General features: G+C 39.1%; 1 protein-coding gene across 1 annotated transcript in view; it reads right to left on the reverse strand.

The window, feature by feature from the left end:
- Window positions 1–934: 934 nt before the first annotated feature.
- Window positions 935–26,633, reverse strand: part of LIN52 (lin-52 DREAM MuvB core complex component) — a 114,042-nt gene continuing 88,343 nt past the window's right edge. The window contains exon 6 of the mRNA XM_028102184.1: window positions 935–2,962. Coding sequence (XP_027957985.1) covers window positions 2,907–2,962 — 56 coding nt within the window. The 3' untranslated portion in view covers window positions 935–2,906. The remainder of the gene's footprint in view (window positions 2,963–26,633) is intronic.

Here is a 26,633-nt window from a genome sequence, read left to right on the forward strand (position 1 = left end):
CACTAAGGATTTTAGTAGGTGGCAGAGAAACATTTGTTTTCAATCCATCATATTTAACTGGAAGTCTGCAAGAAGGTACGGACCCTTCCAGCTCAAAGAAGACACAGCAGAGTAACTAGATGTGTAGGAACGAGCTGTAACCTTGAGGAGCTTACGACTCAGTGGGACAAGAAGAGATGCACTTGGAACACTTAAATATAAGGCGGAGTTGGTAAGAATAGTAAGGATGGGGTACATACATGTTGTGGTAATGCAGGGAGAAAGATTGTTTCCAGCTGGTTCACCAGGGGTTTGCAGGAAGGGTAGGTTTGATATGTGCAAAAGAGACTTTCTAGGAACTCAATGGCATGAGCAAAGGCACTGAAGTGAGGAAATGGGAATTGTTCAGATTAACTGGAACAGAGACTTCATATATTGGAGAGGAGGGGTGCTTAGGATTACATGCAGAGAGTTTTAAATGCCAGGACAGGAGACCCAGACTTTGGGCGCCTGGGTGGCTCAGTTGGTTAAGCGACTGCCTTTGGCTCAGGTCATGATCCTGGAGTCCCGGGATCAAGTCCCGCATAGGGCTCCCTGCTCGGCGGGGAGTCTGCTTCTCCCTCTGACCCTCTTCCCTCTCGTGCTATCTCTCATTCTCTCTCAAATAAATAAATAAAATCTTAAAAAAAAAAGAGACCCAGACTTTATTATTAGACACAAGGAGGTATTAAAGGTTTTTAAGTAATACTTTAGGGAGTTGAGCAGTAATGAGCTTGGATGGCTGGTAGAACAGACTGGAAGCTGGGAGACGAAGTAGTAGATGGTCATAAAGCCCCACACCACCCACTGTGATGTTAAGGGGAAAAGAGCATAATTTATCATTATAGTTGTACTTTCTGATGAATGCTTTAAATACACAACTTGGCCCTTTGAGGAAAAGGAAAACTCACTCTCCTATAAAAGGGACATATTTATTATGACGACATAGAAACCACCATATACAAAGCACAGTCCTCTAACACACTGAAGTACACACACATTACACATCCATTTATATTATCAATATAAAAATACATCATTAACATTTCTAAGGATGACAAATACAAAACCAATAAATATCGCAATTCTAAAACATCTACTTATATTAAGTGCTGGTGAATAAGATGACAATAAAAGAAAGGCCAAAGCAGATCGGAAAACCAACTACATAGCCTTGGGTTACAGACCTGAGTTGGTTTTGGGGAGGCATCTTCATATTCTCCATGTATTTCTCAATTTCCCCAAACACTTAAAAGTGCCTGATGTTGTCAACTCTCAAAAACAGAGCAAAGGAAAAATTTGACGTTATGGCATTCTTTTTTTGCCCTCTCCTTCCCTCCCACTCCAACCGTATTTAGAGAAAAAGGAATGTCAGTAATAAGCTTAACTTAAAATCTATGCCTCTCCAGCCCAAATTTCTATATCGCATCCAGGCAGAATCTTTTCTTTCTCACTTACCCATCCTTTGTGACTTGTGCTCAACTTTTCCCCTTATCAATATGTAAAATCGCATGGATGGCAAAAATGAGAGAAAAACCCAACATTAATTCTAGTATGGGAAACAAGGCACAAATGTCAGAAATGGTTAATAGACCAGCTATTAAACTGAATAGGGCTGCACCCTCGCACAGACACTAAGGACCAATAATTTAACCACAACTTTCCTTATATCCAAATACCATCAGACAACTGCCATGTGGATGTTCTTTGCATGAAGGTCAGGAAGCCCCATGGCCTCAGGTACTTCTCGAAACATTATAGAGGCTGGGGTCTGGCTTACGAGACAAAATATGGAGAACATGTGTAATCAATCTTACGCATGGGTTAGGTTTTCAGGTTTTAACACAGGGACAGATAACTGGCAAAGAGCTCCATAAGAATTGTCTTTAAGTCAGGAAATTCTTTTTTTCCGTGTGCACACTCGTGTACTTTGGTGAAAATATCTGCTATGTGCTATGAGAGGGGACAAGGGGGGCAAAACATTGCCACCATTCCACAGCACATTCCTCTCAGGTCAATTAGAGTTTCTCGTTTTTAATCAGATGGGAACTCCTGTAAACAATCTCCTTCTACCTTTTAGGCCATACCGACTTTCTTGTGTGGATCTGTAACAGATTTTGGAACTCAAAAGTCCTTTCTTTCATCGTTGACTTGGTCTTGAGGTCTAGAACCCAATGTAACCTTGCATGATGGGCCTTTCACTAGCTAATCCCAGGAGGGAGCCCCTTTTCCTGGAATCAGAACTGATGGTGGGGAATGAAAGGCACTGGGGAATGGGACTATTGTGAAAGGTACAGAATTTTTAAAGCAGGTATATATTTCAAGAAGATTCTGGCTTCTCCAGCTGGGGATTCTTGGAACCCAATATATACTGGAGAGTTCACAGGTCAGGCTGCCTGGTCTGTTTCAGAATCTAATTGGTCTCTGGTCTCCTCGCACCATAAATACTTCCTAAGATATCAAGTACAAGTCAAAAGAACCCGTCCAATCAACGTGCCACAACTGACTGCCATCACCGAATCAAATCATCTGTAAGATCCTGGGACTCCTGAATCACTTTCTGAAATGAGAGAGCAGGACTTTGACCTTTAAGAATGATGTGCCCTCTAGGGTTACCCATATCCAAGGCTGAGATGGTCAAAATCCGGAAGTTGACTGAATAACTGCACTGATCCTTCTGTAGAGAATTGATAGAGCAGATTCCTCTCTTGCCGCCGAAGGTCCTCAGAGGTGCAGAGTGCCAGGGGCAGGGGAGAGGGTCAGTCCTGGAGGGGCACCCTCTGGCCTCTCACCAGGAAGCAGAGAGCTAGCTGCACATTGCCAGAGCTGCACTGGGAGGGGAGCACGGTTCCAGTCTCCCAGGACATCCTGTCCATAAGCAGCTCCTGCTACTTCTTGGGTTTCTCCAGAATGTTGAGAAATTTCCCCCGTGTCATCTCTCTGGCTGGAATCACAGCAAATGGAAGATCAATGAAAACCCACAATCTGCAAAAGAGATCTCAGGAAAATATAATTTAATAATGCAAACTGATTTAAATCGTAAAAACAAGTTGCTACCAGAACAGATTTAATCACCACTAACCTCCAAAAAGAGGGAAAAACAAACCACCACTGACAACGAAAACTGTACAAAGCTGTTCTGAAGTTGGCAAGTGCTATAAGGCATAGGCCAAATGGGGAAAACTATCATTCCCCCCTTAAAAAAAATCCCCAGGGAATTCCCCCAAACCCCTCTCTCTCAAGAACGTAACCTAATACTCATGTTCACTATGTCAGGGGGTTTGCTCTTGGAGACTATAATCCAACCAAGATTAGAGTCTTCTCTGGGTTGTTGGTGTCTGGACATTTATAATCTCAAATCAAAATTAGAGATCATTTACCCCATCTCTCAGCAGTGGAAGTCCCTAGATGCTGTAATGTAACAGGGTTTATACTCCCTCAGTGCAGTTCATCTGTGGATGGTGTAATAAAGTAGGGTTTATAGAGCTTTGGTCTTCTCTCTCTTGGTATTGTCAGTCCTTAGATATTTAATATAGCCAGGCAAGGTTTATGTGTCTTTCTCTGACTTTCAGCACCATCAATCTTTGAATGCTGTAGTTACAAGAGGGTTTATACAGCTACTTTCCTACATATGAGGCTCCAAAATGAAAGTAAAACATTTCTCAATTACAAGGGCCACTCTGGAAGCCCGCTGTTTTAGCTGTCAAGCAGGTCCTCAGAAAATGGATGTATTATAACACCCCCTTCATCCTCATCACAAAATCATCTTTCCAGATCTCTTAAATAGATTTAACAGTGCTCAAAGTTTCCAATGGTTGGTGCTGGAGGCCAGAAGTCTCCTGGCACCATGCAGGGGGCTCACAGCAGCTATGCCTGTGGCCTCTTAAGAATATGTCCCCATGGCTGGAAAGACACATGCAGAATGAGAAGGACCTGTGCCCTAGCCTCCTTGCAGCTTGACTCAAGTCCAGAGATGGTGCGAGATGAGTGGGCTCCACTCCCCCTCCCTAGCAGTTCCTGGTTTATTTGTACAACAGAGAACTGTAACAACACAAACTCTATAACCACAGGAAAGCTTCTGGTACCTGCAGTCTGTGTACTCCTCATCTCTCACAAGTTCTGGAGCTCCAACAAAGGGAAAGGAAACCCCATTAACTAGGAATGGAAGCTCCAGTGCTAAGTGCTGCCTCATGTGCCCACAACCCCACCCGGGCTCAAATCAGACTGACCATTTCTTTCCTTGGTGGATCTGCACCAAACCCTATACAGACAAAGTTCCAGTAAGACTTGCAATTATTTGTTTATATAAATGTCTTCCTGCCCTAAAGGGTAAGAACGGAGGGTAGAGACTGTTTCATTATTTTTTTTATCATCAGCACTAGATGTAGTATCTGCTAAATAAATGTTGGTTGGATGAATGATAATATACGAAAGAAATATTCCAAGCAGGAACACAATAATGTTTATTGCCTTCCTTTCCAGAGACAAACAGCAAGATGTGTTAATGGCCCTTGTTAATAGCCTTCATTCTGTACATTCTGAGTTTTTTTTCTTTCTTTCTAAATTTACCTTGTTTGGCAAGAAAAATAATTTCCTTTGATGAAAGTAATGCCAGACTAATGGAGAGACAGAAGTAGGACTAACTACCCTAGAGGAAATCCAAACAGGTATTTTCTCACCCATGCGGACTTTTAGATAACACAGGGTCTGAACTCAGTTTATGTTCCAGCTCTAGTGCTTAGCGGTGGGGTGACACCTCGGGCTGGGCAAGATCTCTGAGCCTGTTTCTTTATCTGCAAAATGAGTAGCATATTAATGCCACCTGCCCTGCTTTTCTCTTGCTATTCAGCAATGAACATGTTTGGTAGAGTGGTACCATTACCAACACACCACCTTTCAAAGGAGGGTAAGTAGCTTCTCCTGCACTTGGTATTGCCTGAGTGAATGAATGAACTGTGATAAGAAGGGAGGCTAGCAACCTCAAAAAACCCATTCCTTGGAAGTTTTCCCCTCAACCTTATCCTACAGGTGACCTATACTTTTGGCCAGAGTGGGTCTCATCATTTATTTCTACTGGATGGGCTTCCTGCCTCCTCTCCAGTGCTTATTAAGGAGTTTTACACAGTATCAAATGATCCTACAGCAAGGCTAGAAGCAGGTACTTTGGAAACCAGATGTGGGTAATCCAAAACTCTGCTGGGTAGAACAGAGACTTGCTCCAAAACTCCTGGGCCTGGAGCACTGTATTGATCTTACTAATTATTTCTGCCTGCTTCCCTTCACATCCCCCGATTCTTTACTGTTTTTTTCCCCAAATGGGAGAATGACCAATATTTTAAGGCATAAAATTTAAAAAGACCCAATCTAGTCAAGGGATCAAAAGGATTTAAAAGGCAAAATAGACAGTTCTTCCAAAGTCTCTCAGTGGCAAGCTCTCCTTGAATTTAACCAATCCTTTTTAACAACCCTTTCCCCACTCAATCATTCCTCCCCCTTCAACCTAATCTGAGCACACAGAGCTGCAGAAAACCACCGTAAAAGTAGAAGTAATTCAAAGACCTCATCTTCTACGTGGGAGGGGAGAAAGTTTTCCTACTCACCAGTCCCATATAGGAGATATACGAATTCATGACAGAGTGCTCCCTAAAAGAGGGCTGTGCCCTATAAATCACATCCTAAGCACCAACCCCTCCTTGTGTGTGGAGAAACTGCTGTCAGGGGCAGTTTCGGACCTCGAGCCCTCCTGTTCGCTTGTTATCAGAGATGTTAACATCTCTGATTAATTCACATACCCCTTATTTTATTCTTCATTTCTTTATCCTTGCCTTCCTGCTTTGCTGCAGCATGAAGTTCTTACTGACCTGCGACAGTACTCGCTGCCGGCTGGCCGCATCCCCCTAAACCTAGTGAAATTGTTTAGTGATGCCAACCGCGCTTTTAATTTGCAAGACATCAGACACAGAGGTAATTTATACCAACATCTGTTCATTTTTGACTTCTGAAACAAACTCACACATGCTGCTACAAAATCCCATTAGGAGTAGGGAGACAGCCTTCTGCTACTATTCTGTATTCCTCTTACACACACACACACACACACACACACACACACACACACACACGAGTGCACGCGCCCCCCCCCCCCATACACACCTCTTCCAGCAGGGTTTTATATGTAAATGTATTTTATGAAAAAACTCCCACCAAGGATTTCAAATCTCTCCAGGGAAGAGCCTTTAGAGATGTCTCTGGCTTGCTTACAGAGGAGAGGAAGACATTTCTACTCCCTTGCCTCGTTCCATCCCTTCTTCTTCCCACTAGCTACAGCTTGGTACGATTCTTGCATTAATGGCCCTGGTAAGATTACATGCTCCCCAGCTTGACACTTCCAGTTCCTCTCTTCTCTGCTGGTTCTTTTTTTCCACCGTGTGTTAGAAGACAATCCTAGAGACGATAAGATTGCTAGTTTTTACCTAGAGTCAATATAATTTCTTAACTGTTTTCTAATTCTGGATTAATCTTCTAGGATTACAAGGTTCAACAAGAAGGCAATGCTGCTCCCACATTCTAATAATTATGCCAAGAGGGATCCACTGGTCATCAGCCACCACAGTATCTGCATGCAGAAGAGAAGCAGGGCCTCCGTGTCAAGTCATGATGTACAGGCCTCCTATGTAGGGCAGACCGTGGGCAGAGTAAGTCACAATACATACTGTCACCATAGGGTGAATGTGTGAACTGCTGCCAAGAATGTGGGACAGGAGGCCACTTGTACACATTTAAAGACAGCAAATGGATAAACTACAATCAACTTCCAGGTTTATGTAGTTTCTATTACCCCCTGCATCGTCTCCCTAGGGCTGTCAGGTTCACGGCAGCTGTAAATACCTGGATCGACTTAGAGAGGTCAGGGCTGAAAGGAGGACTCCATCCTGCTTGCTCTGAAGGTGGTGTGTGGTTTAATACAATCTCTTCTTTAGATTCTCCAATTCCTCCATCTACAGTTAGCCTTGTCTCTGGCTCCCTTTCCACAATGACTATCCCCAAACTGCCTTCTCTGCAGTAAATTTTCTTGGTGGCTGGTTGAAAAAGATTCAGTGGTACAGATTGATTTCTCACCAGTGAGGGGATGAGGGATTACCAGAGGCACCCTGGTTAACGAGATTGGGTGCAGAATCTCTCACGAGACCAACCCTCTCTGCCAGGGCTTTGCACCTTTCGCCCATGACATATGGGTTTCATTATAGAAAGATTTTCCAGATTATAACTTTGAGGCAATTGCCTGATAAAATTCTGCTCGGCTTTAATGTAGAGAACAATGTAAAGATTAAGTAACTTTTTAATGAAATGGGAGAAACTCATAATGTTTGCTTTTCAATTCCAATGCAAACTACTTTAAATATTTCTGTGCCTCAACATAATTAAAAACATTAGTGAGACGGAGAAAAGTTACAACAGGCTATCTTTAGGAGACTCTAATATGAATGGCAGGAAGCAAAGGAAACAGCATAACCCTGTGAAAAGAGCAGGGCGTTGAGCATCAGACAGGCTTGGAGGGTTGCACCCCAGCTCCTACACAGGCCCTGGACCACTGCAGGCAAGTCACCCGAGACATCTTTCCGAGCTTTGGTTTCCATTTTTTTTCTTTTTAAATAAAACTCACTTAAAATACATAAATAAAACTCATTTTTATTTATTATTTTTTTTAAAGTAAGATCTATGCCCAACGTGGGGCTCAAACTCACGACCCTGAGATTGGGAGCTGCGTGCTCTACTGACTGAACCAGCCAGGCGCCCCTTGGTTCCCTCATTTGTTCAAGGTGGAATTAATATAAAGGTCACATAGGCATTTAGTAAACGCTAGCTACTGTAGAACTATCTTTTTCTCTCTTTCATTTCAAACAAGACGTTTATTTAAGCAAAGAGACACTTGATGGGAAAACTATGTAGGATTCATTTCTTTTAGAGCAATTTATTTCTACTTAAAGACAAAATGCCCTATGTGTAACAGCTACGTACAAAAAAGTTATACAATTGTCCTTAGTTTTACAATGATAAATGAAAAACATTAAAATTCTTCAAATGAACAAGGTACACAAGGATTTTTTCTTGTCTTTTTGTTAAACAGTGAGAGCAAAATAACTGGAATACGAGATAAGAGCTGAATGAGCATGCCACTAACGGGGAAAGGGGATACTTTCACTGAACCAGTATTTTATCCCATTCCATATCCATTCGATGTCGATCAGAACAGGGCATTGGTCGTTTTGTTTTTAAAAAAGGCCATATGCTTGTGTATATACACCAGTTACTTTATGTACAAGGAAGGAATGAGGAAAGGAAAAATGAAAGAAGAGAGAAATCCATACTGCACCGGTCAGGACTAGTGGAACCAAACTGCAGGTTTCTGAGAATGGGTCCATGCTCTGTGGGAACTGAGTTTTGGAGTAAACTGCAGGTTCCCTTTGTAGTAGACACTTCCTGTCTGCTGCTGGAACACATTAACTGTATCTTCATACTCTATTTCCAATTGTGCAGGTGTATCTCTTTTGTGACTTGGCTGCCTATCAAACTGGTATCTGAACTGCCTCCTTGACAAACCCTGTCGTGCAGAGGAGGCCTTCATTAGTTGACTAAGTGGCTTAAATCGCACCACAGACCTATTCTGCCCTGCCAGCTCCAGGTTAATATGACTATTGTTCTTAGTCTTGACTTCTTCCTTCCTTGCATTTTTCGCTGGCCAAGGGGAGCCCTGGAGCTCCTTAGCTACCACTTCATGAAAGAGGTACTGGGTCCGCACCGAGACTGCACACAGGCAGTCTGGGGAGTGGCAAAAGGAGATCAAACAATTTATTTTCTAAGAGATCTCAAATGTAAAACAAAAGGAAACAGGAATGACTTGCATCTGTGTGACACGGATAATCTGGAGAATCACACCTGCCGGAGTAATGTTGGGTCTTAGAGGCAGCCCCCTCCCTTAACTCTACCAGCAGCTTCTTCTAGCAAAGAGGAACACATAAAATCCTAGTTTAGTTTAAATCAGTACGCTAAGAAGCTATTTATTGAGTTAGCGTCATTGAAAGATAGTTTCGTAGAAATGATGCCATTTGTTATAATTATGGTTTTGACGTTTTTAAAGATTACTTTTTCGGTCCTTGAAACGCTGAATGCATTCTAATAACTATGACAAGAGGGATCTCCTAGTCATCCTAGTCATCCAGTGTGCTAAGCAGGAGAGAGGCATAAAGGGGGAGGATGAATAGTTAAGTTAGTCACACGAAGTGACGACTACGTACTAGATATTAGGGAAGATTCAAATAAATGAGAAGTGGCCTCTGAGACGTAGCTAGCTGTTCACAGGTTATTTTGGTGCGTTAGAGGAGAACAAAAGGAAACCGATGTGATTTATAATTCCAAGTTCTCTCTCACAGGAACGTGGAAGTTTTTGGTCGCTCTGGCAGAGAGCCGGGGTTCAGCAGAGCAGCTCCAGGGCAGCCTGCCAGATTGGGATTCTTCCGCATGCTCCAGTTCAGACCGCCGCACAAAACGTACCAGTAAGTGAGCGATAATTCAAGTCAAGGACTAAGCACTTACTTTTTCATGCCTCTAATGCAAGAGCAGCTGGTGCTGGGGCCACTGTCAAGAACAGAAGGTGCTATGAACTGAGTAGGGTGTCATGGATGAGGAGGGGTCTCTTAGAGCCTCATTTAGACACTTGGTGGCCCTCAGAAGGTGTAGTTGTAATAAGGTCTTCTGATCATTCTCAAAGAACTCATGAGAGAGTTCACAAGTAAGAGTCTTTAGTAGAAATCCCACTTTTCTCTAAAATATATAGAAGGTAAGCAAACAGCTTTGAGGCTTTTGCCTAAAGTTCTTTGGGCATAAACATTTCAAAAAGGAGACTGAAATGTATATCTGAGGAAGGAACAGTCTGGATGCTACATCTGTGACCAAACTATCACTGACTATGAAAATCTTCATCTTGAGAGTTCTTAAAAAGCCTTTTTTTGGTGCACCCTTTCCAGATTCTCTTTCTATTGGGTGTCTTATCTCTCTAACAGGACTTTTTTCTTCCAAAAGGGTGGGGTGGCGGAGAACAGTGTTCCCTTCAGGGAATTTAGAGAAGGATAATTTTATATCAAACATTTTCCCCCCAATTCACAATAAGGCCCATTTCTAGATGGGTTTTTATCTAAGATGTTTTATCTAAGATGTAATATAAGAAAGAAAAGCCAAGACTCAATGTACAGGTAAACAAATTTGGACAGTTCCAATATGGAAAATAATTTTAATGGCTTTTCATGACAAAAAAGAAAAAAAAAAGGACAGAAATATCCAGCCAACAGATTTATTCTCAGAATATAAAACATCAAGCAAGAACATAAAATATGGGAAGTGTCAGCCATGATGCCTGAAGATTGAAAGCAGAAGTAGAAGAATCTTAATTGTCAGGCATTTGAAAAATGTTGTATTCAGGTGAAAGCTTGTGTCCCTCCATCAACTCTCCTTGTCCTGCCTTCTTTTAAGAGCAAAACAAGACTAGTTTTCAAATATTCAGTCTCTATCATCCCTCTCCCTACTAAAAAACAAACCAAACCAAAACAACAACAACAACAACAACAAAAACCCCAAAGATGTGTCTTCAGGAATGAGAGCTATCAAGTTCTTATTTGTATTTTGTATCCTTTTCATAGGGCTTCAGAGACCCACTTCATCGTTTTGCTTGGTTCCCCTTGCAAGAGTAAACTCAACTGAATGAAAGGTAATGAGATTAAAGCAAAGGATGAATACTCTTGGAGTGAGAGCTTTTACTAAACACTTAGAAATTTGTGCAGAACATTCATGCTTCAGGGCATGAGTAGTAATACATCGTGGTGAAACATTTATTATGACCAAGGGCTAGTAACTTCACACAGTCTTAATTTCTTCATCTATAAAGTGAGTAAAGCAATAAATCTATCATGTAAGGTTAAGAAAACAATAACTAGTCAAACTGACTTGATCAGTACACAAAATATTTTGCCTCAAGTTATTGTAATTTATCCACAGGCTATATTCCACTCTCAGGAAAATCAGGCCAAGATCACCGTATGGATAAATTTCAAATGACCTGGACATTAAGACAACTTTCCTGCTTGGAACATCCCCACTTCAGGGTGCTGGCCGTAACTAAAGTCTACAGAGGATGAAGGCCCAGTCTTCTTGACCCCCAGGGCAGGGAAAGAGTTACATTTTCACACTGAGAAGCCAATAAAAACCTCTCTTGATTATAATTTAGATAAGAACCATCGGATTGAATAATAATGTCTGAAACTCCCCTAGCTGTTTCACCTTGAGACGTCCATCACTGGGTTAAACATGATGCTAATTGCATTTGGATTGATTAATTTCTCTCACTCCTGTCTATTCGAATAACGCTTAACAAAATAATCATAGCACCCAGAGCCAAATCTTTTCCGTCAAAGGAATGAAGCCATCAGAACAGGCAGAGATGAAAGAAATGAAGATGACCCGTAATTACTGCAACGGTGATATCATTACCATATTATACAAAATGAGTGTGTGTGGGGAGGGGGAGTGGAGGGAGGAGGGGCTGAGATTATTTATTTTTTTTAAGGGAACCCTACAATCTAAGAATACAGATTTGACGTCAAGTGGAACACACAGAAATATAGAACTTTAAAAAAATACAAATCCTGCTCATGAAATTACAAAATCCAACAAACACTGAGGCCCAAGATACATCAAGTGTCTCGGGCTGTGAGCAGGTATTATTCACGCCACTATTTTTTCATTGCAATAACACTTTGTGTATGACTTGCATAGAGATTTAAGATGCTGTCTTCATGCCACAGCATTCCTATAGTTACTGGAGAATTTTTCTTTAGGCCAGGAAATATCATTTTATTTTAATATTGTTAGAGGTGGCCTTGTTTGTAAAATTAGCATCTGGGTTTTAACTGCTAAACTAGTTCTAGTTTAAGACACCAAAGAAAATGTCTATGAATCTTCATGCATGGTTCACTGGACAATAATATGGACTTAACTCACTGGCAAGGGAGAATATAATAATAGTTTCCTACTTTCTTATTGTTTCAGATGACCTTTTTAATACTTAGATATAAAACCAATGAGTGCATAGGATTTGAACTTTAGGTCTAAAAACTATCACTTATTAGAAGGTGATTGCAAGTAAATCATGTAGCCTCTCTGTGCCTCAGTTCCTTCATCTATAAAATGGGGATCACTACTGACCTGAGTTGTTGCAATACTTAAGAGAATACATTTAAGTGCTCAGTAAGTGCTGATATAAGAAAAAAAAATTTTCCCCCTAAGATTAATTTTATGGTTATTTATAGAACCTTGAATAATTTGGTTATTTCATTTACTAAAGGTAATTTAAACACTTTAAAGTACCTTTTATATAAATTTTAACAAATATCTGTGAAATAAATAAAAAGGATACTCAGAAGATGCATCATTTTAATAGGTTAGAAATATCTGGGTGATGTTTTTGCTATGGTATTTTAAACATAGAACCATTACTAACTCAAAAACAATAAAAAGATATTGAAATAATTTTATTCAGCTTGGACAAGAAGGTCTATTTTTTATATAACAAATATTCCCAAGTAAAATGAGCATATGTATTCTGAAATTATAATCATTCAGTAATAAATAAATTAAACCATTTACTACATTAACTGGTATTCACCGCTTTCTTTGTAAGAGGCAATGCAATACAGGAAAAAGGGTTTGTCTTATCTGGCTTTAGAATTAGACAGGCCTAGATTTGGTCCAAATCCCAGCCCCTATTTCTAAGTTTCAAGGTTTTGAGCGAGTAATTTACTTTTCTGAGCATCAGTTTTCTTATCTGTAAAACAGGCATTATAAAGTAGACTTCGCAGAGTTTATGGAATAAAGTAATGTGTGAAAATCCTTTATACTGCCTGGCATATAGTAGGGAAGTCAATAAATGATGACATTGATCATCTTTTTCCTTCATGTCTCAGCTCAAATGTCACCTTTTCAGAGAGGCCTTCCCTGACTACCCTATTCAAAGTGAGTTATCTTAGCTTATTCTTTCATATCAACCCATTTACTTCCTTCATAGCACTTACCGAAATCTGCAATTAACTTTAACTTCATGCTCCATGAAGTTCCGTAGAACTTCCTCCTGTATCCCCATCAATTAGAACAATGCCAGGCACACAGCAGGTGGCCAACTATGTATCTACTGAAATAATTTATTCATATATGAGGAAAAAGGAACTCTGCTTCCTTTTCAATTCTTTTTTTTAAATGAGATTTTATTTATTTATTTGAGAGAGAGAGAGTAGAGCAAAAGAGAGAGAGCACAAGTAGGGGTGAGGGGCAGAGGGAGAGGGACAAGCAGACTCTCCACTGAGTAGGAAGCTCGATATGGTGCTCCATCCCAGGACCCTGAGATCATGACCCAAGCTGAAGGTAGACGCTTAACTGACTGAGCCACCCAGGCACCCTTTCCTTTTCAATTCTTAAAACACCGTGTGCAAGAAATTTTTGTTCTAGTAAAACTACATATGCATTTTACCCTCTGACCCAGCAATCCCACTTCTAGGAAGCAATCCTAAAGATACACCAGCAGAAGTATTAAATAGGGTATTCATATTTCCATTCATTTTAGAACTATTTGTAATAACTGAGGATTGGAAATAACCCAAATATCTACCTTTATGGAGGGGACTCCTTTTGATAGAGTAATTTTCAGCTTTTTATATAAAAAGGAATAAAAATACCTACATATTGTTATGGAAAGATCTTTAGGACATATTGTTAAGTGAAAAAAAAAGTAAGGTGCATAAGACTGTATATAGCATGTTACCTTATGTGGAAAATTAGGGAAGGGGGAAAATATATATATGCATATTTACTTATATTTTCAAAAGAAACTATGGAAGGATTAGGTTTGCTATTAGTTTTTACTAATAAAAATGGTTACGTCAAGGATGGAAATGAGAGGGGGAAGAAATAGAGATGGAAGGTAGACACTTTGAATGTACCTTTTTTATACGTTTTTCTTTTCTTTTCTTTTTTAGAGGTGGGGAGGGGCAGAGATAATCTTAAGCAGGCTCCATGCCCAGCATGGAGCACAACATGGGGCTCCCGATCTCATGATCCTAAGATCATGACCTGAGCCAAAATCAAGAGGTGGACTCCCAGGCGCCCCTCATACATTTTTCTTCAAGACACCATATAAATATTTTATATACTGAAAACAAAATTCATTAATTAGAAAAAAGCAATCTCTAAAAATTGAAATAAACAAAATAATTTGAATCTATAAAGTTTGCATAACCACAGAGTACAAAAGTTTAAATTTTACTTTATTATTTTTTAAAATTTAATTTTAATTTCAGTATAATTAACTAATTTTATTTATTTTATTTATTTATTTTTTTAAAGATTTCATTTATTTATTCATGAAAGACAGGGAGAGAGAGACAGAGGCAGAGGGAGAAGCAGGCTCCCAAGGAGCAGGGAGCCCAACACGGGACTCGATCCCAGGACCCTGGGATCATGACCTGAGCCGAAGGCAGACGCTTAACCATCTGAGCCACCCAGGCACCCTAATTAACTAATTTTAAAAGACATTCTGATTGGGGTGCCTAGGTGGCTCAGGTCATCCCAGGGTCCTGGGATTGAGTTCCGCACAGGGCTCCCTGCTCAGCAGGGAGTCTGCTTCTCCTTCTCCCTCTGACCCTCCTCCCTGCTTGTGCTCTCTCGCTCTCTCTGTCTCAAACAAATAAAATAAAATCTTAAAAAGAAGACATTCTGATTATACATCCCAAGTATATATCATACGGATATAAAAGAAGCAGAGAAATCTTAAACTGCATCCAACAGTCTTGTTACATGTAGTTAATTCTTTTGATGCTAGTTTTACTGTAGGTTAAAGCAAATAATTATGTTAATTATTAGGAGACAACTTTTCAGCATTAAAAGAAAAGATATCATTATAAAATCAAATACATTAAATAAAAGCCCTTTCACATCTTTTTTTTTTAAGAGATTCTATTTTTTTTTAAAGATTTTATTTATTTATTTGACAGAGAGAGAGAGACAGCGAGATAGGGAACACAAGCAGGGCGGGTGGGAGAGGGAGAAGCAGGCTTCCCACCAAGCAGTGAGCCCGATATGAGGCTCGATCCCAGGACCCCGGGATCATGACCTGAGCCAAAGGCAGATGCCTAACAGCTGAGCCACCCAGGCGCCCTGAAGCCCTTTAACATCTTTAATTTGAACTGGGCATACTGGTAGGCACATAATTTCCCTTTCTCTTTTCAAAAACCAAACCAAACCAAAAACTTATTTACCAACACCGCCTATGGGAAAGGCCTAGAAGCAATGACAGCTCAGTAACAATGAATACCATTAGTACTTAGATTTCTACTAAATGGGACCAGGGTTCCTTAGAGAAATGAATGAGATTCCAAGTCTGAGGAAGTACATGAGCCATGGCTAACTTGACATGCCAAAAGCAAGAAATTACCAAAAATCACAAGGGTTGTGTCAAATGACACAGGAGGCAGCCTGCAGGGGCATCCACTCACCAAAGGTGGGACAGTTTTGAGTGTCAAAAAGAATAATTATAGTAGATTGAAACACATCAAATATAAACATCCACAATACTTTTTTTTTTTTTTTAAAGATTTTATTTATTTATTCATGAGAGACAGAGAGAGAGAGAGGCAGAGGGAGAAGCAGGCTCCCAAGGAGCAGGGAGCCCGATGCGGGACTCGATCCCAGGACCCTGGGATCATGACCTGAGCCGAAGGCAGACGCTTAACCATCTGAGCCACCCAGGCACCCTCCACAATACTTTTTAAAAGTCCTCATCACTTCAATCATTTCATGTTTTGAAAATTGATAAGTAAAAGGAGGGGAAAATCTAGCATTTTCCCTGCCATTCCTATTTGGATTGTATTTTAGGAAAACCAAATAGTGATTTATGAGAATCACCATCATCATCATCATTATTATAAAAAGGATCAGACTGATACCACCTAAATCCACTGATCTTCACTGAAACTGGAACAAATGGAGGTGATGTGCTTCCTGGTGAAGCTATAGTAGCAAGCAAACAGTACCACTTATGAGGCATTCTTACCAAAAAGACGGAAACCAAACTCAGTTTCTTCTCTAACTATATCAGATTCTAGGAAATATGGGGGAAAAGAGGAACATGTGGAACACTACCACCAGGATAAAATCATCAGAATTTAAAATGTGGGGTAGAGGATTGAAAAAAGAAAGCAAAAAAAGAAGAAAAAAAGGAAATAGAATGTGGGAAATCCTGCAGGACAAACAACCCAGTTCTTCAATAATTAAATAGCATGGGGGAAAAAAATTTGGAGGAAGTAGGGAGTGTGGTTATAGAGAAGTTTAAGAAACTGAGGATTCATATGAACCAAATACAATGTGTGGGATCTGGCTGAGATCCTGATTCATACAAACCAATTTTATTTTTTAAAATTTATTTATTTTAGAGAGAAAGAAAGAGAGAGCGGGCATGTGCCCGTGGGGAGGGGTAGAGGGACATTCTCTGCCTCTCCCCCTGCGCTCTCTCTAAAATAAATAAAATCTTTTTTTTTTTAAAGATTTTATTTATTTATTTGACAGAGAGAGACACAGCGAGAGCAGGAACACAAGCAGGGGGAGTGGGAGAGGGAGAAGCAGGTCTCCCCCTGAGCAGGGAGCCTGATGGGGGACTTGATCCCAGGACCCTGGGATCATGACCTGAGCCGAAGGCAGATGCCTAACGACTGAGCCACCCAGGCGCGCATAAATAAAATCTTTAAAAGACAAAATTTTGAGCCAAATTGGACACAGACTATTAGATGTTACTAAGGAATTATTATTTTATTTTGTTCAGTGTAATAATGGTTTTTTTTTTTTAGATTTTATTTATTTGAGAAAGAGAGAGCGCGCGCAGAGTGGGGGCAGGGAGTCAGAGGGAGTGGGAGAAGCAGACTCCCCACTGAGCAGGGAGCCTGACCCGGGGCTTGACCCCAGGACCCTGGGATCATGACCTGAGCCTGAAGGCCAGCGCTTAACTGACTGAGCCACTCAGGTACTCCAGTGGTGGTGTTTTTTTAAAGAAAAAAGCTTTCTCAAAAAAAAAAAAAAAAAAAGGAAAGGAAAAGAAAAGAAAAGAAAAAAGAAAAAGGCCTTTTCAGTTAGGATTTCCTTTAAAATACTCCAGCCAACAACAGGAACATAACAGCGTGATACAAGGGAGTAGAGATAAAACAAGAATGGCAGAAAGTTGACAATAACTGAAGATAGGGAAGTGGGTCCATCACAGCATTCTCTCTACTTTAGTTAGTATATGCTTGGAAAATCTCCACAATAAAAAGAAAACCTCACAAATGCTTCTCTGGATATACAGCCTTTTCTCATTATCACCACATATCATAATACAATGAAAAGTAAGCCAGGGAACAGAGACTGGGATAATTCATTCTGCAGAGGGCCTGGAAACGGATGGACAGGGAATGCGTTAGAAAGGGGGTGACTTTTCATGTCATGAATGTTTATCTCTATCGTTAAATTCTTTGGATGAGGAACAAATTACACATGACCAAGCAATCAAAACCAGATTATATATTTTTTAAAGTCTACCAAATCTAATTCAGGTTAAGCCTAATATTAAGGAGCAGCTGCCCTCCAACCTTTCTCTCTCTTATTTAAGAAATCAAACTGACAAATCTAAAAGCACGGTTTTCAATTTATTCATAAAATAGCCATGAGAGACGCTCTCTGGCTCAACATTCTGCTTCTACAAAATTCTCCGGGAGGTGGAGAGAATGAGTCCTTGGTTACTCATTTATCGAATCTTCTCAGAAAAACCTTTAGAGGTCTCAGAAAAACCTTTAGAGGTTAGTTAGCAAGACTAACTTCAAGCTGTCAGTCCAACAGTTAACAAGTTACAAAAAGGAATAGCTTAATCTAAACTTTCACTAGTCCAACGAAATTTCAACTAGTTTGTCCTCATACTGTCAACAACTGTATATATAAAATGACCTCACCGATCCTACTTCACTTGGACACCCTTTTACTTCATAGATGATTTATACAGTATAAAACAAATTACATGTTCTAGCTGATAATTTGATTTTTAATTGTTTGCACTGTGGTTTCATATACATATGGTTCATGTTCTCAACCTGACCAGACAATAAATTCACCAATGGAAGAGAACTTTAAAGATGATTTCCCTGATGGACTTAGAAAAAATTTACAATATACAGGAGCTATCCAGTAAGCCTTCATTTAAAAAATATTTTTCCTGGGGCACCTGGGTGGCTCAGTCGTTAAGCGTCTGCCTTAGAGTCCTGGGATCGAGCCCCTCATCGGGCTCCCTGCTTGGCGGGAGGCCTGCTTCTCCCTCTCCCACTCCCCCTGCTTGTGTTCCCTCTCTTGCTGTGTCTCTCTCTGTCAAATAAATAAAATCTTTTTAAAAAAAATCTTTTTCCTCTAAAATCATGTAGTAATACAAAGGTACAACAATTACTGCCTTCATTTGACCATGAATTTCTTTCAGGTAGGAATTTGATTGTATGATGTGTCTACTTGGGAAGCAATATGGTAGGGGTTATTTTCCTTCTGATTAGAAATAACAGCTAGTTAACCTTCTGTTTCTTTTTTTTCCCCCAGAATATTTGGCTATGATCTTTCCAAATAATCATATTTACAACATTCATGAATTATTAATTTAAAATAATTAAAACACAAAAATATCCTCAACCAGAAAATTATATTCTACTGTGTATAATAGTGTGCATTACTGAACTCCAGAGCTTAACCAATATATAGTTAACATACAATAAACATGTATTAAATGAAAAAAACTTCTGACAGTACAAGCCGTCATTCAGGATCTTAAAAACAATTTATGGGTAGGGGCACCTGGCTGGCTCAGTCGGAACAGCATAAGACTCTTGATCTCAGGATCGTGAATTCGAGCCCCACCTGGGGTGTAGAGATTACTTAAATAAATAAATCTTAAAAAAAAAAACCAATTTCTGGGTAATCAATATAGTTAAATATGATGGGGGACCCAGATGTCCACTGACAGATTAATGGATAAAGAAGATGTGGTATATATACATACAATGGAATATTACTCAGCCATCAAAAAATGAAATCTTGCATTTGCAACAACATGGATGGAATTAGAGGGTATTATGCTAAGCGAAATAAGTCAGTCAGAGAAAGACAATTATCATATGATCTCACTGATACATGGAATTTAAGAAACAAGGCAGAGGATCATAGGGGAAGAGAGGAAGAAATGAAACAAGACAAAACCAAGAGAGGGAGACCAAACTGTAAGAGACTCCTAATCTTAGGAAACAAACTGAAGGTTGCTGGAGGGGAGGGGGGTGGGGGGATGGAGTGGCTGGGTGGTGGACATTGGGGAGGGTATGTGTTGTGGTGAGCACTGGGTGTTATGTAAGGCTGATGAATCACAGACCTGTATGCCTGAAACAAATAATATATTCTATGTGAATTAATTGAATTTAAATTAAATTAATTTTTAAAAACTGATGGGGAATCTGGTTGGATATTATAATGATTAATAATTAAATTTAAAATATTTTTCATTAATTTTATTTGCATTCAAACCAATACAGAAGTAAAGTGAAAAGAAGCATCTTTTTTTTTTCTTAAAGATTTTATTTATTTGACAGAGAGAGAGCGAGAGCACAAGTAGGGGGAGCAGCAAGCAGAGGGAGAGGGAGAAGCAGGCTCCCCACCGAGCAGGGAGCCCAACGTGGGGCTGATCCCAGGATCCTGGGATTAGGACCTAAGCCAAAGGCAACCACTTAACCAACTGAGCCACCCAGATGCCCTGAAAAGAAGCATCTTATAGATGCTAGACCACTGGCTTCAAAACCAGAAGGTTAGAGTTCTAAACTAGTTTCATCAAGCAGTCAACAAGTTCTTACTGTGTGCTCACATATACTCTTATAACTGCAGATGATGAGACACCAAAAGAGATCAGAAAACCCCTCCCGGTTCCTGTGGGCACCAAAGTTTGCTCATTAACAGCTTAACTGTTTCTGTGTAGATACTTGTAGAGAGCTTTGCAATCATGGAGTACTTTTTTTCCCCAAGACCTTAAAAAGAGGGCTAGGTGGGAAAATCAGGAACAGATCCATTTCAAGATACTGGAGGTCTTTCAGATAGCTTATTTAGAATCTGTATCCTGTATCAGTGGTTCTCAAAGTGTGGTCCCTGGACCAACTACACCAGCATCACCTTGGGAACCTGTCAGACATACAAATTCTTATATCCTCATCCCAGATCTACTGAATCAGAAATTCTAGAGGTTGGGCCCAATAATCTATGTTTTAACAAGCCTGTCAGGTGATTCTGATGGATGCTAAAGTATGACTACCACAAATCTACATTATCCAGGCTTTCTGATTTTGTCTCCAGTTCTCTGCAGTTCTAATTCATTACCAAAAGAGAAAGCATGGTTTTTTTATATTAAAATTATGATCTGAAAGTTAAAAGTTAAAAACTGAAGAGACTATCTTTTAGAAAATATGAGCAACAAAGAGATAAATTAAAATATTCAGCCAAAGGATTAGAATTTTAAGTAGGCTTCACATCCAACTTGGGGTTCGAACTCACAACCCCCACATCAAGAATTGCATGCTCTACCGAGCCAGCCAGGCACCCCCATGGGATTAGAATTTTTACTAAAACTTTAGCTCTATCTCTGTTGTCACAACTGTGCTTAGTATTAAGGCTACCATACAATCCTTAACCTTGAGAATCTGGACAGAAGACAGACTGGAAAATAAACTATTATCAAACAATGTCATGAAAGCTATATAAGAGGACAGACATGAGCCATACTTAATTCTGCACAAGGTTTGGTTTGGATGGGCAAGAAAAAGCTTTAGAGAAAGGGGTGATATTGAACTGAGCCTTTAGAAATGTACTATCTAGGAACACTTAGACAAGCTAGGGACAGCTCTTTTTTAAAAGCTTTCCACTAGGCCACTGGTATAAAATGCAACTGAATGTTACGAAATAGATCTTAAAACCCTTAAGAACCTGCTTAAAAGCCCTAAGTACCTGCTTAATTCCCAGCACTGTTTGGGACTTCTTGTAGCTACCAAAGTAATATAAAACATGGCCCTACTTTTAAGAAATTAAACCACAAATAATGAATTTAGCCTATCCAAAATTTGGCAGAAACTAAGGCGATTGTAACTATTCTTCATCATATTCTGTTGAGCAAAAAACTGTGACAGTCAACAACCAAAACACAATTAAGCCAAGTGATCTGTTCCTAAGTCCAGTTTCCTCTCAAGACTGAAGTTTTCACATGATTTATAAAAAATGGAGACATTTACCATGCTTTTATATAAAAAGATTTACTTAAATACTTTTATTTTTTTTTATTTGAAAGCAATAGATGCTTTATAAAGTCCAGGCTGGATAATGCTATCTTTTTTTTTTTTTTTAAGATTTTATTTATTTATTTGATGGAGAGAGACACAGAGAGAGAGGGAACACAAGCAGGGGGAGTGGGAGAGGGAGAAGCAGGCTTCCCGTGGAGCAGGGAGCCTGATGCGGGGCTCGATCCCAGGACCCTGGGATCATGACCTGAGCCGAAGGCAGATGCTTAACAACTGAGCCACCCAGGCACCCTGGATAATGCTATCTTAATGAACTAAAAATCCTTGGGCTTGTAAGATCAACCCGATCTAATTCCATGAAACAGCCAAATTTTAAATCACAGTTTTTTCCTCTATACTTATGTTGATTTCAATAAACTAGCATTTCTGTAACCAAACATATCTGACTGAACCTCATGTTTTCAGAAGGTAGAGAGACTTAAAAGCTAGCTCTCATAATTTGCTAAAAGTTTATTTTAATAAAGACTACTTAGTAAGTTGCCAGTAATCTAGCTCTGATTTGATTATGGGGTCCTATTTCTAATAAATAAACCCCCAGATCCAGAACTGAGTCAAAGGCCAGAAGACAATGTGAATAACACACTTAAATATTCTTACTATTAATCACATTCTCTGAACTGTTTTTTAAAAAAATTATGTTAGTCACCATACAGTACATTATTAGTTTTGATGCAGTGTTTCATGATTCATTGTTTGTGTATAACACCAGTGCTCCATGCAATACGTGCCCTCCTTAATACCCATCACTGGGCTAACCCATCCTCCCACCCCCACTCCCCTCTAAAACCCTCAGTTTGTTTCTCAGAGTCCATAGTCTCTCATTTCTGAACTACTTTCTTAATGACTACCCAAGTTCAGCTTAAGTTACTGGGTACATTCACTTCATTTGTACAATCAATGATGTGTCTTTGAGGTTAATGTCAACAAAGAAATTAAATTCTCTATGCCAGAAGCTGTTCAGCATTCCAAATCTATAAATTCTTTCAGTTTCACTCTAAGCAAAAACAAAATAAGAATATATAAGATTAAAAATAACAAAACAGAGGATATGACCTAATGCTGTCATTCAGCTTTTCATGCTCCCAAATAGCCAACCAACTGTAAATGAATTCACAATAAGCCATTCTTCTCCAATCTAGCTCAGGATATGAAATATCAAACTCCAGAGTCCTTTGAAATAGGATCCAACAGAGTGATGAAAGCAAACAGGGCATTTCGCTCAGTCAGTTTTAAAGTGACTCCAAAAGACAAAGGAGAGACTACTAAATGGTTGGGTTACCTACTAGTTTAGCAAAATGTACTTAGATCATTGGATGATATATGTTATACTAAGTTAAAACTATATCCAGGGAATTCTAATACAAATCTTAAGATATAAGCTATGAATACATCCCCACATCAAAAGAAAATTTAAAATGGTGATGACACAAAACCTTGTACATGAATATTCATAGCAGCATTATCATAATAACCAAGAATTGGAAATAACCAAATGTTCATCAACTGATGAATAATGTGGTATATCCATATAATGGAATACTATTTGGCAATAAAAAGGAATGAAACCTTTAGACAAAAAGTAGGTTAGTGATTATTTAGGATCAGCTGGGGAGGAGTGGAGTCAGGGGGATGGGAGAGACTTCTAATTAATAGGTATGGGGTTTCTTTTCGGGGTGATGGACATATTCCAAAATTAGATTGTCATGATGTTTGCACATTCCTGTGAATATACTAAAAACTCACTGACTTGTATACTTTAAACAGGTAAATTTTATGGTATGTGGAACATATCTCAATAAATCTTTTATAAAAATGGGTAGTGTGTACAGCTGTGCCAAAATTAAATGCACAAGTGTAAAAAGCTCCTTGGGCTCAAGTAAAATCCTTCATAAAAAGACCTCACACAGAGAGTATCCAAGGCAATAGAACATGAGTTTCTCTACTAAAGACACAGGCATCCAGTTCTTACCTCTGTCCTACAGCACAAAGGAAAATAACCCTTTCCTCCTGGTTTTGTTCTTACTAAAGAAGTGACTGCAAATCTAACCAATCAGTGTTTTTGATAAAAGATCTGGGCGTTGGAACATTATTGCCATATACTTCAAGAGAAAATATACTTCATAAATTCAACTGTGTAAATTCAGATAACATCAGAATTTGTATTTATGATGTACTTTTAGAAAGCAAAGAAACTATATTTTGAATTAAAATAACTATAGTACTTAGATTACTTAGACACTATGAATAATTATTTGAAAAATGTTCCTTTTGTTTAATGACTAAATATTTATCCCAGGAAGTCAGAATGCAATTAGATTTAATATAAGTAGATTAGATTACTGAAAATGCATTAAATGCAAAAACATTTAACAAAGCTATATATTTAAACATATCAAAATCCATGAAATGAAAGATTAAGGTTGCTATGAAAACTAAGTAATCCTCAGTACATGTAAATAATTGGTTAAATGTAATAATTGAATTAGCAATCCTCACTCAGATCATGAGCAATGTAGGTAACTTCATTTGCACAAAAGCATTTAATTGTAGACTTTCTGTGTGCTTATTATAGTGTTATGCTCTGAAAATACTAAGAATAATAATGCTGATAGTTTCTTTTTAAAAATTGGTTCATTTAGTATGTGTTTACTGGACATAGCTTCATACAGGATTAGTAACGCTCACCTGTTCACATTCACATTTTGAAGAGATTAAAAGATTCAGGTAATCACCATAGAAGCTAACACAATCATTCTTTTTTTTTTTTTTTTAAGATTTTATTTATTTGACAGAGAGAGCACAAGCAGAGGGAGAGAGAGGGAGAAGCAGGCTCCCTTTTGAGCAAGGAGCCCGATGTGGGACTCGATCCCAGGACTCTGGGATCATGACCCAGGCCGAAGGCAGCTGCTTAACCGACTGAGCCACCCAGGTGTCCCTAACACAATCATTCTTACGGTGTAATTTCTCACTGGGTCCCAAAGAACCTCCATAATTGTCATACTAGTCACTGGTTGTCCTTCTGTCCTGTGTGGCTATTTGAGTAGAAACATTTTCTGATCTGAACACATTCTTACATTCTTAATATATTTGTGAGGCAAAGTTCTCACTTGTTCTAGTAAGTGCCATCTTTCCTTGGTGTTAATGTGATATTATGCTTCTGACCCCTTACTTAGAACAAGTTGTATCCTGCTCCACACATCACGTAACCTGCTCAGTTCTAAGGTTCATCTGACTGGCGTCACTGTACTGTTAATGTGTTTATTACACATTGTTCAAAATTTATAGCACACCCGGTGAAGAGTTTGTGGGTTAAGAACTACAATCGCTAACATTTTTGAGTGGTGATTATATGCTGAGTACTATTCAAAGCACTTAACACGTGTTATCATTATTTAAAATCCTCACAATAAATAGGAACCTCACAAATAGGTACCACTTATGATTCCCGTTTTACAAATGAGGCACGGAGAGGTTACTTAACTTGCTCAAGTTTGCACAGCTAGTAAGTGGGAGAGGCAGGATTAGAACCCAAGTGCCTTAACTCCAGAGCCTGTACTCTTAGCTACTTTGCTACAGTTATCTCCCCATGGTTCCTGACCTAAAGGAGTTCACAGACTAGAGATACAGACATCATTTATTGAAGTTTGATACTGGCTGTAGTAGAGCAATGTACAGAAGCTCAGAAAAAGGGCTAGGAAAATGGACAAAGAATTTCAGGGATAAGAAACAGCATTCAGTATTTCAAACACTCCAGGTATAAATTTCCCAAGAAATGTGAATTAGATTTGTCTTACGAATTACAGTGATATAGGGGCGCCTGGGTGGTGCAGTTGGTTAAGCCTCCGTGTCTTGGTTTCAGCTTGGGTCGTGATCTCAAGGTTGTGAGATTGAGCCCGATGTTGGGAGGTGCACTCAGTGTGGAGTCAGCTTTGGTTTCTCTCTCACTCTGCCCACCCCCCCAATAAATAAATAATTCTTTAAGAAAAAAAAATTACAGTGATAAAAACTCAACACCCAAAAAACTAATCCAATTAAAAAATGGGCAGAACACACGAATAGACATTTTTCCAAAAATGACAGAGATGGCCAACAGACACATGAAAAGATGCTCAAAATCACTCATCATCAGGGAAATGCAAATCAAAACTACAATGAGATATCACAATTGTCAGAATGATTAAAATCAACAACACAAGAAACAACATGTGTTGGCGAGGATGTGGAGAAAGGGGAACCGTCTTGCACTGTTGGTGGGAATGCAAACTGGTACGGCCACTCTGGAAAACAGTACAGAGGTTCCTCAAAAAGTTAAATATAGAACTACCCTACGATCCAGTAATCACACTACAGGGTATTTACCCAAAGAATACAGAAACACTAATTCAAAGGGGTACATGCACACCGATGTTTATAGCAGCATTATCCACAATAGCCAAATTATGGAAACATCAACCAATGCATGGATAAAGAATATGTGGTATATATACACAATGGAATATTATTCAGCCATAAAAAAGAACAAAATCTTGCCATTTTGCAAGGACGTGGATAGAGCTAGAGAGTATTATGCTAAGCGAAATAAGTCAGAGAAAGACAAGTACTGTATGATTTCACTCATAGGTAGAATTTAAGAAACAAAACAAATGATCATGGGGGGAGAAAAGAGAGAGGCAAACCAAGGAACAGACTCTTAACTATGAGAACAAACTGATGGTTACCAGAGGGGAGATGGGCAGGGAGGAGGGGGAGGGGGTTTGGGCTAAACAGGTGATGGGGATTAAGGAGTGCACTTGCTGTGATGAGCACAGGGTGTCGTACGGAAGTGTTGAATCACTAAATTGTACACCCTACACTAATATTATACTGTATGTTAACTAACTGGAAATAGTTTAAATAAAAAGTTTTAAAAAATTAAAAAAAAAGAGTTACAGTGAAAGACATATGAGAATACTGGATCTAAATTCATTTTCTAATCTCCAGGTCTACATAAATGTACTCTTTACTCATATAACATCTGTTTATACTTTTTTGATAACTTAAAAAAAAGTTTTTAGTATAGTAGCTTTTGTTTTCCTTCTAGTTCATGATATTTATTTAGGTTTTCTTCAATGTTTCTCAACAAAATGTGCAATT

This window comes from Eumetopias jubatus, unplaced genomic scaffold (genome assembly GCF_037043125.1).
Source record: "Eumetopias jubatus isolate StellerSeaLion01/CBP00866 unplaced genomic scaffold, mEumJub1_p1.0 scaffold_7, whole genome shotgun sequence".
Classification (NCBI taxonomy): domain Eukaryota; kingdom Metazoa; phylum Chordata; class Mammalia; order Carnivora; family Otariidae; genus Eumetopias; species Eumetopias jubatus.